Source organism: Ctenocephalides felis, unplaced genomic scaffold (genome assembly GCF_003426905.1).
Source record: "Ctenocephalides felis isolate EL2017-DRISC unplaced genomic scaffold, ASM342690v1 CF-g0.4_SCAFFOLD_01492, whole genome shotgun sequence".
Lineage (NCBI taxonomy): Eukaryota > Metazoa > Arthropoda > Insecta > Siphonaptera > Pulicidae > Ctenocephalides > Ctenocephalides felis.
In genome coordinates, this window is record NW_020537646.1 from 48492681 (window position 1) to 48511888 (window position 19208).

Below are 19208 nucleotides of genomic sequence, written 5' to 3' on the forward strand. Positions count from 1 at the left end.
TGTAAACAAAAGGAGTGCTATCGCATACAAAAATCGATAAAAATGAAAAAACAAATTAATTTATTGAAAAGAATAAGATAAATGAAAAAATTTATAAATTATTAATGATGTTTATATAAGTGTCATGTAAAATATTTGTGTCGGTTCTTAGATTTATGCTATTGTTAGTCCGAACTATTAACATTGATTCTGCCATGCTCCGTTTAAATAAGTCTTTCTCATGGAATAAAATTTGGGGATTGTCAAAATCAAACTTATGGTTGTTGATATTAGCATGATCCACAAGTGTACTTTTAAATTTTTTGTTATCTATTTTTTCACATTGTAATTCATGTTGCCTGAGTCTCTTTTCTAAGTTCTGGCAGGTCTGGCCAATATAAGAGCAATTACAATCCAAACAATTTACTTTATAAACTATATCTTTCTTTTTTGTTAATGGAGTTTCATCTTTAATTTTGGAATATAAAAATTTTAATTGTTTTAATGGAGAAAAAGTAATACGAATATTGTGTTTTTTGAAAAGTCTTTTTGATAATTGGTTAAAATTATTGTCAAGATATGGAAAATTAATGAAAAAAGTTTTTTCAGGAACACTTGTTTTGCCAGGCTCTTCCGGTTTCTTATCAAAAGGTTCAAGTAATTTTGCGACTCTATTTTTAATAATTGGACAAATTAACTTATATGGAAAATTATTGCCAAGTAGGATCGTTTTAACTAATTTTATGTTTGTATCATAAAACAGGGGATCAGATAATAAAATAGCGTGATCTACAAGATTTAGAATGGTAGAAATTTTTATATTGAGAGGAACATGCGAATTAAAATTAATGTATCTCCCGGACCAACTATCTTTTCTGTACCAGTCTGTATAACATACACCGCCTCTATTAATGAGTTTTACGTCAAGAAAATGTAACGTCGAATCATTTTCAAGTTCCTGAGTGAATTGTAAAAAAGAATTGTACTCATTGAATTTGTTGAAAACATTATCTATATCTTTTTTATTAAGTAATATTAATGTGTCATCGACATATCTGAAATAGACCATAGGTTTGGAAGGTAAAGAATTTAAGACATGATTTTCCAAATCTTGTAATACTAAATCCGCCAAAACAGGACTTAATGGGCTGCCCATTGGACAACTTCTCTTCATCGTATAATATTTTTTATTAAAAGTGAAATATGATGCTTTTAAAAGTAATTCTATTCCTGAAATAAAAATTTCCATCGGTAAACAAGTGAATTCAACTATTTGTATCCATCTTTTCTTTATAGCTGTAATAATTAGATCATGCGGAAGATTATTAAATAAATTAATGACGTCAAGACTCATAAAGGAACAATCAGGAGGAATTACTTTATGTTTTATATGTTCTATTAACTGGAAAGAGTTATTTAAACGGTATGGAGAATCTATGGTGACATTCTTTAAAATATCTGAAAAATATTTTGCTAAAAAGTAGTATGGCGAATCAATGTAGGAAACAATTGGTCTAAATGGGCAATTAGGTTTATGGATCTTTGGAAGGCAATAGAATTTTGGGGTTAAAGGATGTTGTACTTTTAACTTTAATGATATGGTATTATTAATATGTCCCTTTTTCTCTAATAAATTTATAAATTTAAAAACCTGTCTATGGTGATAGTTGTTCGGATCCGATGCCAATTCTTCATATAGAGATTCATCACTGAGAATTTTCTTTGCTTCTTTATCATATTCCTCTTTTAACAAAACCACTGAAATGTTTCCTTTATCTGCCTTACACACTAATAATTGTTTGTTATCTTGAAGAAATTTTTTTGTAGCTATGATGTCCCGGTAGATGTAAGATGTATCATTCTTGCACTGTACTTTGTTTTTGTGAGTTTTTTGAAATGTTGTAAATTGTTTCATTAACATAAATCGTATCCGTTCGATTTCTTTTCCTTCTGGATCTTTGATTAATTTAAGGCCGGCTTCTAGGCTGCTAATAACTTTAATTGAATCATTGAATGTTAAATTTTTTTGTTGGATTGAAAACTTTGGACCTAGAGCCAATATATATTTTATATTATCTGGTTAATAGTTCGGACTAACAATAGCATAAATCTAAGAACCGCCACAAATATTTTACATGACACTTATATAAACATCATTAATAATTTATAAATTTTTTCATTTATCTTATTCTTTTCAATAAATTAATTTGTTTTTTCATTTTTATCGATTTTTGTATGCGATAGCACTCCTTTTGTTTACATTATAATGATAGCCTCTCTGTCTCCATCTATATAAGTACTTCAAATTTGTTTAGAATATTTCTGTAAGTGTTATATGTTCTTTAGTACTGTGTCAAGCATTGCAAGGAATAGTTGGTGTTTTTTGTATACCAAAAATTAAATAAAATTTAAATAAATTATTAAAGAATGTGTAGTATATAAGTAACTGTTTTTTGAAATTACACTGAAGATGAGACACACCATGGTCTCGAAACGTCTGTAATCATAAAATAAAGTTGTGTTAAACAAATCTGAGTGCTGTTTTGTTCATATTAAACAATTAATATTCGTTCCACTCATATCATAAAATTCTATATATATATATATATATATATATATATATATATATATATATATATAAATGTAGCCGCAATGTGGACGATATAATTACTTGTATTCCGGAAGAAGACATTAGCATCGTTACCGATAATTTTAACAATTTTAATAAAAAACTACAGTTTACTGTGGAATTAGAGTCAATGAATTCGATTAGCTTCCTACACATCAGAGTAATACTTACAAATGACGACCGGCTAATTACTAACAGGTACCAGAAACCAACTAGCTCCGGACGATACACTAAATTACCACTTATACCACCCCCTTAAAATGAAAATAGCAAAAATAATAAATTTAACAGACCACGCCATACTACTATCTAATAAAAATTTCTGGGACACCAACATTGACCTGGTAATAAGTACACTAAAAAATAACTCTTACCCTACAAACATACTTAACTCAGTCATAAATAACAGACGCAACTACCTTTCCAACAAACAAAACGACCTCACCGACCATAAAAACCGTTTAGACTTGGAGTCATATACTGGTGTCATTTGCCTAAAATTTATTGAACACTAAATTTGTGTAAAAGTATATTAGTATATTATTCTTTTACACAAATTTAGTGTTCAATAAATTTGACATAATTAATTTTTTCTGTTGTTTTTCCTGGTTTCGTATGTATAATTTTCTCCTTTTTATATATTTATATTTATTATCAACTTTTGTATTTATGTAATATGTTTATTATTCTTTTACACAAATTTAGTGTTCAATAAATTTGACATAATTAATTTTTTCTGTTGTTTTTCCTGGTTTGGTATCCATAATTTTCTCCTTTTTATATATTTATTATCAAGTTTTGTATTTATGTAATATGTTTTTAGATTACTGAATGATGACACACATTAAGTGTCGAAACGTTTAATGCAGTGGTTTCCAACCTTTTCTTCCTTGCGCCCCCCGTTCGACAGAAAAAAATATTGCGCCCCCCCCCCCTAATTTTTCTAATAATTTAATTTAAATATACTTAACTGAAATTAAGCCAAATAACACAAAATATTATATAAAATATACATACAAACATAACTATTAATTATAAGAAAAAATAATTATAAATTTAATGGAAACAAATCATAGAATAATAGTTAACACAACATTAAACAAATTTAATGCGACGGTTGAGCCTATTTTTCAGCACATATTTTCTCTTGCATTGATAATTTTAAATCGCTTAGTCTTCAAAAAATATCAACTAAATACGCAAATTTTGAGAGAAACTTTGTGTTCTAAAACAAGCCTGCTTCATCTATTTTGTTATCAGCAAGAAATATATGGCAATTTCTTTTTTGAGCTCAAACAGTCTTTGAAGCCAACGTGCTTCACAATTATAAAGTAGTACATTTTAAAGTACATTTATCCTGGCAAAATTGCAGCTAAAATTGTGGATTACTTGCACGTATTTTGCTGATTTGTTTTTGACACTTACTCAGCATTTAAAAATAATATTTTTGAAATAGCTTTGCGCCCCCCCTGGGACGGTATGAATTATCTATTTAACAAATATTAAAAAATGTTCAATAAAATTGTATATTAAAAACTATACACTGCAAATTTAATTCCAATAGCTCAATTTATTTTAATGCCAAGAATTATACAATTTTTCAGTCATACCTGTAGATGTGAATGTATAGATAAATAATTTTTTGCTTATTCACGACTAAAACATTGATTTTCTTTATTTATTATATTTTATTTATTTAAGTATTATAATTTATCAAACAAAAAATCATCGTCTGCCTTTGTGATTTATGGTCATAGCATAAGACACAAGTGTTGAAAATTGAAGTCTTTTAAAAGGTATAACAAATTCAGATAGAATTATTATATAGCATTCGCGGTATAGGTACAATATCACCTTGGATTTTTCTACTCAAAATAATTGCTTCAATAATGTTGCCTATAATTTTTATAATTACGTACCATATTTTAACTGGCTTTTAGTAATTTACGATCTAAATTAAGTTTTTTCACTAATAATTCATATACATTATTACTTAAGGTTATATTTGAAGTGAATTAATTGATCAAATCCTAATCACATGTGCTCTATTCAACCTACGATCAACAAAATTATTGCAGTAAATGGAGAGGAAAAAAGCGTGTGTCGGAATTAGGCTAATCTTTATCTTAAGTTCAGAAGTGAAAACAATTTGCCCTTCGTCACCACCCACCGGATTAATTGAATTATAACTCTTTTAATTCTGTTTTTATCAGTACTTGCAATACTGTTTTAAAGGTAATTAAATGAGCTACAACTTTCTCTATCATAAATTTTACCGTAACTTCTCTTATTTTGAAATGGCAAAGGATTGAGGGACTCGAAAGACACTCTGGTTGGACACTATCAATAGTTGTGTAACAGAAAAATAATAGAAAGCAATAATTGGTCAGTAATTTTACACGCAGAAGTACTTATTTTAAAGCTTATTTTGAGTACTATAAAATCACATTTTCATATGTAGCCTAATATTGTTCCTAGAACAATTTATAGAACACCGATTTATTAGGATATTAATTGATATAATTTTGTTCATTACATGATTTTCGTTTAAATGTATATTTTTAGAAATATTTGCAAAAAACGATGAAAAACGCAAAAAACAACAAATTTTCAGTTGCCAGTAACTTGAAAAGTAATTTCTTTTTTGAAAAACATTATTAAACATTTTTCTCTTCTAATTAGTTCTTTTATCGATACCCGACGTTAGTTTGAAAGAGATACAATTGCACCACTGAAAAGGGATGTCATCCCCCCGCGAAGTGGCAAATGATTCTAAATTATTTTTACTTTTAAACTTGAGAGTAAGATGAACCTAATTCCAAAATTTCATGCAAATTGGAGCACCTTAAAAATATTCAGACCCAAAATGCTCGATTGTCTTGAGTAAATATTTCGTATACAATGCCAAACATATGAATTTTTGACACAATTAAACTTCTAAATAATTGTTTGAATAAGTAAATTATTTTTGTATCGTGATTTAGTAAAGTAAGGCGAAACACGACTGCCTTTAAAAGTTAAAAAATAATAATCAGTAAAAGTGAATTATAGGCAAAGTTTTATGTGCGATCACTGACAGACGCATGCGCAGACTGCATCACCTGTCAGATGTTGACGTCAAATCTTTTATTATTTTTATTTTTAGCACATCTCATCTGCTTTTTGGCAATAATAATGTAGTCATTACATTTTTCTTATTCATAATCATAAATATATTATATTTTAATATTGTCTTAGCCTATAAGTGAATGGAAATGTTTGGCAAATGACATTCTTCATTTGTTTTAATGTCAAACCATGCCTTAAATATTTTCAAGGGCAAACAATGATAAGCGGTTTTTTGTAATTTTTTCCATTTATTTCTACAATCTAACTATATTTCTATGAATCTAAAAATTCTAGAAAATTTTCCGAACGAACTTCAGGAAGATTCATGAAAATCCGAATTATAGTTTAGGAGGGTTAACCATTCATACATAGTTACAGAAGAATTTTATATATAAGATATATATATATATATATATATATATATATATATATATATATATGATTTAGTAGTTAATTTTGATGTTGAAATATATGAGTGAGTTCTTGAGGGCGATACATCAAACAAAGAAAAGCCAAAGATTTATAAAATAATCTTTATTTCCAAACGTTTCGACATTCAATTTAATGTCATCATCAGTGGATCTAAAAACAGTATGAAAATTAGTAAATCTAGGTAATTATACACAATATACAATACACATATATTATGTGGATTGGTAAAGTAACTATACAATAAGAGAAAAATTAACAAACAGCAACACTTAACAACAAACCAAATATAAAAGATAGGAAAGGTAGTAGAGACTAGAATTAAATAAATAATTAAAAAGTATAGTCAAAAATATTTAAGTACACTCATATAAACCTACGCATATATACATATATATACGTACACATATACACACATATATATATATATACATATATATATATTTTGTAGAGTTTCGAACAAGAATCCAAAAATAATACAAAATAAAAAACAAGAAAAGTTTTTAAAAAAACAATTTCTTTATTTAATTATTTGTTTATTGTCGACGTTTCGGAACTAGGTACGTTCCATCTTCAGGACATCTGTCAAGAAACATGATCTTGATGAGATTTTAGCAAACAATATGTTTAGGAAAAGAAAATAGATTTTTCTTAAATAATGAATTAATTGCAAAAAAAAAATATAATAATGTACAGAAATATGATATGTTCAAAATGAAAATGATAAAAATGATAAAAATAAATGAGTGGATTATCAGAACCGGATATTAAACATAATAGAAAATTTTTTGAAAGTTATGGAAATTTTTTAAGAAAAGGTTAATAACAAAGTTGAATTAATTACCTGTATGTTTGAATATTTGTTAGCACTTTTTCACTAAACAAGCTTTTTTAACAAAAATGAATTTGTGAGTTAATTTTCCGCCGAATAATTAGATTTTGTAAATCAAAATTACTAAAAGATTTGTCTTTTTTAAAATTATTATTTGAAAACACAAATAATATTGTTCTCTCGATGTTGTTCGATTGGCTTTCGAAAATTAACTAATTGAAACTGGTGTGTCCTTTGTAACACGTGTAAACACTTGAACGAGACATGTGAGATTGTATGTGTGTGTTTTTATATGTTAGGGTGTGAATACTTAAATTGTTGATCTTAAAAGGAAGTCGATATTAATTGTTTGTCAAAAAGTGTAAAAAATTTAAATATGAATCATGTAATAGGTTGTGATCTGATCTAATGTTGACACTGTTAGAAACATTTATGAGAATGAGACTTACATTCATCAATACATTACATTCATCAATAGTAAATAGTTGAATAGTAAAATAGTGAATAGTGAATAGTGATAACTGAATAGTTAATAGTAAATAGTGAATAGTTATTAGTAAATAGTAAATTAAAAATAGTTAAATAGGTAATAGTTAATGGTTAAATTGTTAATAGCTATTAATTAAACAGTTAATAGTTCATAATCAATATTAATAATAATTAATAGATAAATTGTTAATGATAAATAGTTAATAGTTAATAGTGAATAATGAATAATGGATATTAATATACATATGACTAAACTAAATAATATAAATATAAATATAAATATATGATTTAGTATTTCACCCGCGCGTTGAACTCACATTCGCCAAATGAGCCGGTAAATGTGCACATTCACCGGTTAATGTGCACATTCGCCGGAATATTCACATTTACCGTAACATATATATATATATATGTATATATATATATATATATATATATATATATATGATAAAATTGTTCTTGGGTATCCATTCATTAATTAAAAAGTGTTTTATTGAAAGAAAATGTTTTTATTCAGAAAACATAACTTTCGTGTCTTGATTTGACCCATCTTCAGTGCATTATTTGTTGGATTAAGATGATACAAAACAGTGAATTAAGATGATACTAAACTACACTGTCGGGATTTTTCTAATTGATAGGTTTCTAAATATATTATAATATATTGGAATTTGATATTGTTTGCAAGGTTTAAATTTTGAAACCTTATTTATGCTGTTAAAATATCTATAAAAAGTTCAACTCAATATTATAGATGTAATTATGTATGTGTTTTGGGAGTGAGAATTGCCATCAGTTTATTTTTTTTAATATTTGCATCAACAAAAACCAATAGAAATATATCACGCAGATTTTGTTCTCATAGGTCCGACGAAGATTCAGATTACGAATTTAGCGATCGCGATATAAGTAAGTTATTGATTGTCACTCAAGTACCTTCACATGGAGGAGGTGTACCTGGCGGCACACGCATTACTAAACATGAGGGACATGATAGAACAGGAGAATGGGCGTCAAGAGTTAAAATTAGTCAAGAAATTGAGCAGGCTATCAATGATGGACTTTATTATTATGAGAAAGATCTGTGGACAGAGAGAAATAACAGGGTAAGTTGACGAATGCATAAGTAAGACTTCAAAATATAAACAAAGTTTCACAGTTGATTTGGGCACTAGGCACTCAAATTTACTTTAACAAGCATCAATTTGGAGTAACTAAGAAACATATCTATATTTTCATGCCACAACGCTACGCTAAAATAAAATAAATTCTTATAAATTATTTATATAAAATATTTCAATTTCTGATAATTTATAATTCATGCCGTTCTTTGTAATATTCATAACTTTCTCCTATATGAACTAGTTTTTTGGAGAACTGTCACCTAAAATATATTAAACTACTTTTTCACAAGATAGTACTGTTTTGCACCGCCTTTTTATCTGGTTCCAGCAATTGCTCTTTTGTCTGCATTAACTACGAACTTGCATTAATAATTGATCATCTTGTGCGAAAACCATACTGATTGTTTGCCAGCTGTGGATCATCTATTCTTCAGCTCTTTGTTTATTAAAAAACATTATGATTCATATAAAACTATTTTAATTTCACTACGTGTGCATTTTTTTTAAATTGATCGCTAAAGATTATAATAACTATTAAAACCTACAAATATATATATATATATATATATATATATATATATAAAACAAAAAGAATTAAAATTATGTACAAATTGTTGATGGCACAACTTTTGCAGAAAGTTTTGCAAACTGATTAACAAAAAAAGGAAACATTACCGATAAGTAGAAAATAATATAACTAACTGTTTATAATATGCTATAAATCTTAAAACAACACTCTTGTAACAAAACATTATAGGGACATCTTGAAGTGAAACTTGTAAGGTAAATAGAAAAGAAAGCATTTGGTTGAAAATGATAAAAGTTGTTTTAAAACTTCCGAACTTTTCTGTAAACTTTTCAAGAGGTCTAAAAACCTTGCAAAATGTCTGAATTAATTGTAAATTATCAATGTAACTTTTGCAGTTTTATTTATGAAGTTTCACTTCTCCCGCACTATTTTTTTTTGCAAATAAATTTAAAGTTTTATGATTTTTTTAACAACGTGCAGTATTTTTGTATGGATATAAAATAATAAATCTACAACATGTACTATAACTATAATAATGGGACAATTCTGCCAGCATCATGAAAGATTCTTTTATCATAAGATTCTTCTTTACTTGTTTTTATGTAAAAATATACGGCAAATAGATAAACATTTTCATGTTGCCATGACAACGCTCTGTTACGGCAGATTTGCCCCATAAGTTGCAATAATAAAATTCTTCAACAATCTTTCTCCCTTAGTAGAAAAATATTTCATTTACAGTTATAGCACAGTCTTGTGTATCTATTTCCGAATTCTACATTTTAATAATAAATATAAAAACAATTGACCGACCATCCGCATACTAGAAGAAACATTCCAATCTCATTCCATTTGATCAAAATCAAAAATAAAATTACAGACGACTAATTTATTCCTGGGTTCCTTAAAAAAATCCATTCACACACGAAAACTATATTTAAACTATTCCACAAGTCGGAAAATACTATCATCAACAACAATAATTTAAATTAATAATTTTAGATTTATTATATACTTTTGTAATAGAAACACGAAAAAGGTGTACATATTTGGAAAATGCATGTATAAAAAAGTGTGTGCTTTGATGGAAAATAATATTTGATAAAAGATTGCAAAAAGACTGACAGATTTGTAATACAGATTTTGGACATTTGGACATTTAGACTTTCATTATTTTAAATATATTTTGAACCATAAGTTTTGTGCTTGGGGCCATATACTGAATATACCATTGATCACGTGAGCGATTTTTTTCAGAATTTTTAGTGAATTATTATACCAAAAATTATACCCGCTGTATCTAGCATGCATGCGTATCGATTTGATGACGGTTTTTCTGTTTTTTTTTGAAGTAAAACTTCTTTAGGCGCGACTAGGAAGTAAATCTGTGAAAATGCAATGGAAGCCCGTTACGGCTCTCGACGAGATCAGTTCTATACGGGCCGATTGTGATTGTGAATACATCGTATCATGTGCGAGGCTTCTTTGTATGCGTGACTGATTACACAGGTCAACAAAGAAAATGGTGCAAACTAGAGGTGGGTCGTTGACGGTTTTGCCGTCAACGAAACGAAACGGTTATCGGGGTTTCGTCAACTAGTTAAATAACTAGTTATTTTTCAACTATAGTTAAGAAACTGATAGTTGAAATAACTGGCTCATTGAAAGTTGGTAATATGAAGTTTGTTCTTATAAAAGTCAAGTTGACGTTGGATTTGATGAATAAAAAGAAATAAATGTGAATTGTCACATTTATTACACACACACACACACATATATATATATATAATATAGAATTTTATGATATGAGTGGAACGAATATTAATTGTTTAATATGAACAAAACAGCACTCAGATTTGTTTAACACAACTTTATTTTATGATTACAGACGTTTCGAGACTATGGTGTGTCTCATCTTCAGTGTAATTTCAAAAACAGTTACTTATATACTACACATTCTTTAATAACTTATTTAAATTTCATTTAATTTTTGATATACAATTCACTCAGGAACTTGAAAATGATTCGACGTTACATTTTCTTGACGTAAAACTCATTAATAGAGGCGGTGTATGTTATACAGACTGGTACAGAAAAGATAGTTGGTCCGGGAGATACATTAATTTTAATTCGCATGTTCCTCTCAATATAAAAATTTCTACCATTCTAAATCTTGTAGATCACGCTATTTTATTATCTGATCCCCTGTTTTATGATACAAACATAAAATTAGTTAAAACGATCCTACTTGGCAATAATTTTCCATATAAGTTAATTTGTCCAATTATTAAAAATAGAGTCACAAAATTACTTGAACCTTTTGATAAGAAACCGGAAGAGCCTGACAAAACAAGTGTTCCTGAAAAAACTTTTTTCATTAATTTTCCATATCTTGACAATAATTTTAACCAATTATCAAAAAGACTTTTCAAAAAACACAATATTCGTATTACTTTTTCTCCATTAAAACAATTAAAATTTTTATATTCCAAAATTAAAGATGAAACTCCATTAACAAAAAAGAAAGATATAGTTTATAAAGTAAATTGTTTGGATTGTAATTGCTCTTATATTGGCCAGACCTGCCAGAACTTAGGCAACATGAATTACAATGTGAAAAAATAGATAACAAAAAATTTAAAAGTACACTTGTGGATCATGCTAATATCAACAACCATAAGTTTGATTTTGACAATCCCCAAATTTTATTCCATGAGAAAGACTTATTTAAACGGAGCATGGCAGAATCAATGTTAATAGTTCGGACTAACAATAGCATAAATCTAAGAACCGACACAAATATTTTACATGACACTTATATAAACATCATTAATAATTTATAAATTTTTTCATTTATCTTATTCTTTTCAATAAATTAATTTGTTTTTTCATTTTTATCGATTTTGTATGCGATAGCACTCCTTTTGTTTACATTATAATGATACCCTCTCTGTCTCCATCTATATAAGTACTTCAAATTTGTTTAGAATATTTCTGTAAGTGTTATGTGTTTCTTTAGTACTGTGTCAAGCATTGCAAGGAATAGTTGGTGTTTTTTGTATATCAAAAATTAAATGAAATTTAAATAAGTTATTAAAGAATGTGTAGTATATAAGTAACTGTTTTTGAAATTACACTGAAGATGAGACACACCATAGTCTCGAAACGTCTGTAATCATAAAATAAAGTTGTGTTAAACAAATCTGAGTGCTGTTTTGTTCATATTAAACAATTAATATATATATATATATATATATATATATATATATATAATAAATAAAGGTTTAATTTAAAAAACTTAAATATTTTCATTACAGCAAAGCCATATACTAAAACATCGAATTTACATGTTATATAAAAATAGCAATATAAAAATGTATAGTTATATAAAATGTTATGAAAAATAAAAAATCAATTTTCAGGTTTAGTTTAAAAAAATTATTACAAGACAAATGCTATGAGATTTTTATGAAAAATATTAACCATTGAAAACTATAATAAATGTAACTGATTTTCTAAAATTAAACGATTTGGCGCGTGTTGCAAGTTTCTTTTAAGATGTACATGTACATTTGCAATATTATAAAAGCAGTAGCCTAACAATAAGCGATTTTCATAGTATTAGTTGATCCTTTCCGACGCAGGTACCTGCCTACGTTCGTTTTCGACAACGAACGAATTCCTATGTCGATGAAAAAACTAACTGGCCGCCATGTTTTCAACTGCTTCGAAACCAGTTGATTTTCAACTAGTTATTTCGTTGCGACGAAACGGTTAGTTAGTTAACGAAGAAGAAACGGTTGAAAATAACCGTTCGTTGATTCAACGCCCATCACTAGTGCAAACGATTCTAATACTGTTTTTAAGTATATTTGGGGCGCTGATTTCAAAAATGACATTGTTTTTTTTTCAATGAGCTTTAGTTCTCAAGATACGATATATATGATATATTTTACGATATTAGGTGCGCAACTAAGTTCTCGCTGTTTTTTTCGATGAAAATGTAACTTTATTATAAAAAAATGCATCAATTGAGTTCGATACAGTTCTCCAGTGATGGTTTCACTCGGTTTCAACAGCTCATAACAAATAACACCGACCTGGTCCCACCATATGTAGGGCATAACCTTCGCAGTGAATATTCGGCCGAACCAAGATTTTCTCGTCTTTGGATTGCTTTAATGTATTCATTTTTTATCACCTGTCACGATGTGATGAAGAACCTCTTCTTTTCTCGCCGCTGGAGCAGTTGTTTACAGGCGAAAAAACGACGCTCGACGTCTCTTGGCTTCAACTCACAAGAAACCGAAGTTTCTTGCTTCTAAATCATCCCCGACGCATGCTATAGCTTGGAAATGGCTTGATGGGTATTGCTTGATAACTCCTAATTCTAAAGCAAGATCTTCTTGAGTTTGGCACGAATCCTCTTCGAACAAGGCCTTCAATTTAGCGTTTTTGAAGGTTTTGGCCTTCTTTCACGAGGGCGGTCGTCAAAATCAAAATCACCATTTTTGAAGCGACAAAACCCTTCACGGCATGTTATCAGAGCAACATTTCCGTAGGTCTCGATGCACTTGAGTTCCCGTTTTTTTTGAATGGAAGACGAAAATCAACACTCTTCGCAAATAACGATTGTTTGGCATAAAATTGGACATATTCACTTAACCAGAAGTATATAATGCAAAAACGAAATCAATTATGTGTCGCAGCAGTTTGTTTACTTACTCTAAGCTTGCTTCAAGACGTTTTCGATTTGTCAAAATCGACCAACCCTTACTGATAGAGCCATATACTGACAAACAGCGAGAACTTAGTTGCGCACCTAATATAAGAAACGAAAGTACAAAAGAGTAATACAATTCCGAATGTTATTTTAATGAGATATGACTACTCGTACATACAAACTTACAAGACCCATTCGGCCTTAGTTGGGACATTAGTTGACACTGTGAAAAGTTCTTTTCCGTGACGACCTGGTTTTGGCAACTTCTTTGTATCTCAAAAACTAGAGCTGATACAAAAAAAATGGTTTGCAGATTTGAAATCAGCGCAAAAAATACTATAAGAATCAGCTCTAACATTTGAGGCACCAAAAAAAAACTTTTTTTTTTGTTGGCCTGTGTTATATACATACGTCACCACGTCACCGAAAGCGTGAAGCATATTGTTCATTTTGCGGAATGTCATTACATTTAAAGTTAAACTAACGGTGCATGGCATCGTGTCTTAAGGCAAATTGCTGGAACTTTCCGCTAATAAATTAATAACCAATTAATATTGATCAATGATTAATAATATAATTACTATATATATATATATATATATATATATATATATATATAATATATTCGTTCATATAATACACATGATACAGTGACGATCTTATCGCCCAAAACACTTAGAAATGTTAACATTAAGAAGAGATGCTGAATGAATTCATCTAAGAATATATTTCTTACGATTACAATAACGCATATGAAATATATACATTTTTAAACTGAATTGTAAATTTAAAATTTATATTTAAAGTATAAAACTTTATATATTTTTGAAAATTTTGAAAAAAAAATGAAACTTTTGAAATTTGTTTGAACCGTATAAGTGAACTTTAAAACTTGAAAATCTAAGTACGGAACCAAATTAGTAGACATGTTTCATCATTATGTCTTAGTCACTTTTGGAAAATTAGAGAAAGTTTACATGTTTTCCATGTAAAGGAAAGTAATTAAAAATATTAAAGACCGAAAGATCCAGATTGCATAGTCAAAAAAAAAACAACTAGAAGAAATTACATTGGCTACTGCTAATTTATTAGAATACTTTGAGCCAGATGTTAATGTCAATACCGTTGACATGAGTAAGAGTCTGTCTTCGATATTGAACTCCTGAAAAATGCTTAAACTATACACAATTGTTTATATTTTTCTGTCATCTTTTTAGATGAAAGTACTCCTGTAACTTATTGCGATACACCAACAACGTCATGTCAACTACAAAATAATGGAAATTTATCAAAAAATCAACCATCTCATGTTAACGTGACAAAAATTGATCTTCAACTTCTTAAATTTCAAACTGTATTTACTTGAAATTTCAACTATCATGCATATGGACAATATAGAGTATTTAGCCAAATTATAAATGTGTTTATTGACAAGAAAATGATTTATAGATTGGACTATGCGGATCTTAACAAATAAAAGAAATATAAAAGTTGGCTTCAATATTTTTTTACATCTCTATATCAAATGTATAATGTAAAAATTGATGAATCTTTTCTCTTGCTGGAGATTTCAAAGTCAAGTTTTATTAGGAAGAATCTCAAACATTGATTTTTTACATGGTAAAATAAATTTAACAAAGAATAATTCTCTATTTCTTTCTCAAGAAATTTAGAAAATTTGTCAACTGAATTTATGTCTCAAGATCAGTAATCTCGAACTAATCATATCATATTAAAGTAATTAATTTATTGTTTGAAAATATTATAGTGGTTGTCATTATTAAATGTATTATTAGTAGTGTTACAATATTACCAATAAACATTATTTAAAATTTTTAAATGGAGAATTTATTTTTGACTTAAATCATCTTGTACAAGAGCAAAAAAGCAAACAACTAAAGCAAAAAAGTTTTACTTCAATTGCGTGCACACGCACTCTTTTTTTTTCTTTGGAAGGACTTATTTTTGTTGTGTCCATTTCTGTGGAAAAACCCCCTTCTCCTAGACAAGTACTCAGAAATATTGTCGGAGATGTAAGTTTTGATGTTTATATAAATACTTAAAGCGATATTAGGAATTTCATCTGATACCGGTTTCTTATTATTTTCAACCAGACATGCTTCAACACTTTCAGAGTTGTTGGTCAAATACCATTAAGAGCAAGGGCGAGCAACCTTTTTAGCCCACGGGCCAATTTACATTTTCAAATGTTTTGGCGGGCCGCACGTAATTTATATATATATATATACTAGCTGACCCGGCAAACGTTTAGCTACAGAAAATATTTTTAGAAAATCATTAGTATAAGAAATGACTAACTAATTCTGAATGTATAAATATTATTACATTGATAATTTATCCACTGCAACGCTAAAATACTAACATGCATACTTGAATTATGTTATACTCTGAAAAAAAATTCAGTTTTCTCTCAAAAACAGTTTTATCTCCTGATTTTAAAATTAAATTTCTAATTTTTTTTGCTGAAATAGCTCCTTTTGTGAGACATTCAAAAACCATGTACTTCTTATACGCATCGAGAAATATTTGTATAAGATAAGCCTGCAAATCAGTTAGTTTTATCGAGGTAACCGATATTTTTAAAATGTTGCAGCGGATAAAGTGGATAAGTTTAAGCTTTTTTATAAGCTCAGAAAAATCTTGATCGAGTTTCAATTAAAAACGTTCACAAAAAAAGCGATAATAGTAAATTGATCGATTACCGAGCTATATAAAAAATGATTGGACTACTGAAATGACCATTATAAAATAATAAAAATTTGGAGTTGTGTGCAGTTCTCCATTTCGCATAAAAAAATTAAAATAAAGAACAAAATTTAAAAAAAATTGTTTCGGCCGTATCAGCCATGCTAAAAAAAATTGCTTTTTTTTAATAAAATTGAAGCTTTCTCATAAACTCTGAGAAAAGTCTGATCTAAAATTAAGTCAAAATATTTTTAGACTGAGCGCAGGATTAATGTAATTGCAACAAAATTACAAAATTGCCACAAGAAATGAACAAAAATATAAAATTGTACGAAGTATATATTTTATATAATTACGGGTGTATATTATAAGTGCTTATAAATATTAATACGAAATGAAAACAAATAATACTTAAAAGCAAAACAATTCTACTTGAAAACTTTAATAAAAAATTTGGCACTGCTTTTTTATGTAAGCTGATCAATATCAGCCGTTTTTTTTTAGATTTTGTTCTTTATTTTAATTTTTTTTAATGCGGAAAGTAGCAACGCGTATGCAGCTTTGATCTGTTTTACTCAGCTGTGATAATTTTTTATGTATTTTATGATTGAAATTTACACAGGTCCACAAAAAAGAGTTATCTGGATTGTTCCTTTTACCGCTGAAGATAAAATTATGTTTATAATATTTAATTGTGTTTATATTATTGTTTTACTCAGCTGTGATAATTTTTTATGTATTTTATGATTGAAATTTATACAGGTCCACAAAAAAGAATTGTCTGGATTGTTCCTTTTACCGCTGAAAATAAAATTATAGTGAAAATTTGGGCAAAAAATATTGAAAAACATTTAAAAATTGGCACAATCTTCAATCTAGATTTTTTCTGAATGAATTAATTATTAACCAGCGACTTATCTTTTGTGGACCTGTGTAATTGTTCGCGCACATACGTACTTCAAAAAAAAGAATTTATCTTAATTTGATTTGCGGTTTTTTTCAAAAGCAAAAATTTCTCAGGGCTGACATGAAATTTATGAAAAAATTCGATGTTTACTGAAAAAATGCATTTTTTAAATCTATATTATTTTGCATGTTAAATGGCAAAGAAAACATTTACATGAAAACAGCTGTCTTGTTAGTTTGAACATTAGGAATCACAATTAATATGAAAAGTGAAACACAAGATTCTGCAAAAGATATTATTCTTTATTACCAAAATGCCGAAAGGACTATAATTATTATTTCATATTCAAAAACAATAGTAATCGGATTTGTAATTTGTAATGGTAATTGGAGTCGTATACTCCTTTAAGCATTGCATTACTATTGAGCTAACGTACTTCAGTATTGAAAATCGACATATTCACGATCTAAATTGCCAGGAAGTTTTTAAATTTACGATGATTTAACCCTCGCGACTTTATAAGATTTACTTATTTAATTATTTTAAATTTAGAAATGCGTTGTTGCTATGTTTTCGGACAAGTTCTCAATTTTTCTTGCAATATTGAAGATTGTGAAACTAAATATTTAAATGAATTAATATTTATTTTATCAGGAAATGCTATTTCTTCGAACAACAGTTTTTACCAGAATTTGACTGACGGCAAAATTAGCCTTTATAGCCGTATTTGCTAAAATATCTAGAAAAATAATCTGTAGTTGAGAAATGCTTGGCGGGCCGCAGAAAAACATCCGGCGGGCCGCATGCGGACCGCGGGTTGCTCATCTTTGATTTAGAGCATGGGCTAACTGGTAACTTGAACTTAGTTGCTGTGGAAACAACGAATTCTATTCTATTCTATTCAAGATATGTGGGCAAGTTGGTGATGGCTTTGACTGAATTTTGACACAAGATATTACTATCTTATATATACTTTTCTTTACCGTGGGAATTTTTCAACTTTTGAAGAAGTTTGTTCAAGCACCTATCTATACCATCTTTGATAGCCTTGCTTACTTACTGGCGTGCCTGTTTATAGTCCTCTGTTAGTTGTGCAGAGTTTCGAAGACTACAGCTACACTAAGAGATTGTTTTTGGAAGGAAGCTGATATTATTATTAACTTCCCGTAGGGCAAATTATAGTAATCGCAAAAAATCAAAAAGGTTTCAAAGGTTTCTGAACATTTTCGCATAGCTTAGAAAAAATGGATGTGTGTGTGTGCGGATACAAATTTTTGTCGACGATTTCGGGAACACCGATCAACCGATTTGAATAATTCAAGAAACATTCCATTCGTATTGATAAGAAGACGTGCTGATTAGTTTTTGGCGAAGGCAGGTCTAGCCGTTCCCAAGATACGGGGCAAAAAGTGCCAAAAATGGTAACTCAGTTTTTAAGAGAACGAAGCGTCCGATTTTAATAATTCAAAAAATATTTTACTTGTATTGATAAATAACTGATTAAATTTTTGGGAAGGCAGGCCTAGCAGTTATGGACTCTCAATAGAAATAAGTTAACAAAATGCCATTCGGCGGTCAAAAATGTTTATTGGACACAGTGGCGGCGCTAGACCATTCGTCGGCGAAATTCGTCTGTGAGGCCCCCCTTTTTTAAGGCCAATTACTAAAACTTTCCGTGTTTAAATAATTAAAATTTAATTTAAATGTTAAAAAAAAAGATTTTTTGAAAACTTTGAAAAAAATTGACCTTTTT

The 19208-nt window shown here is 28.6% G+C and overlaps 1 protein-coding gene across 1 annotated transcript in view; it reads left to right on the plus strand.

The window, feature by feature from the left end:
- LOC113371502 (la-related protein 1) overlaps window positions 1–19208 on the plus strand; it is a 184475-nt gene that overhangs the window by 109331 nt on the left and 55936 nt on the right. The window contains exon 10 of the mRNA XM_026612125.1: window positions 8332–8572. Within this exon, the coding sequence (XP_026467910.1) occupies window positions 8332–8572 (241 nt within the window). The remainder of the gene's footprint in view (window positions 1–8331; window positions 8573–19208) is intronic.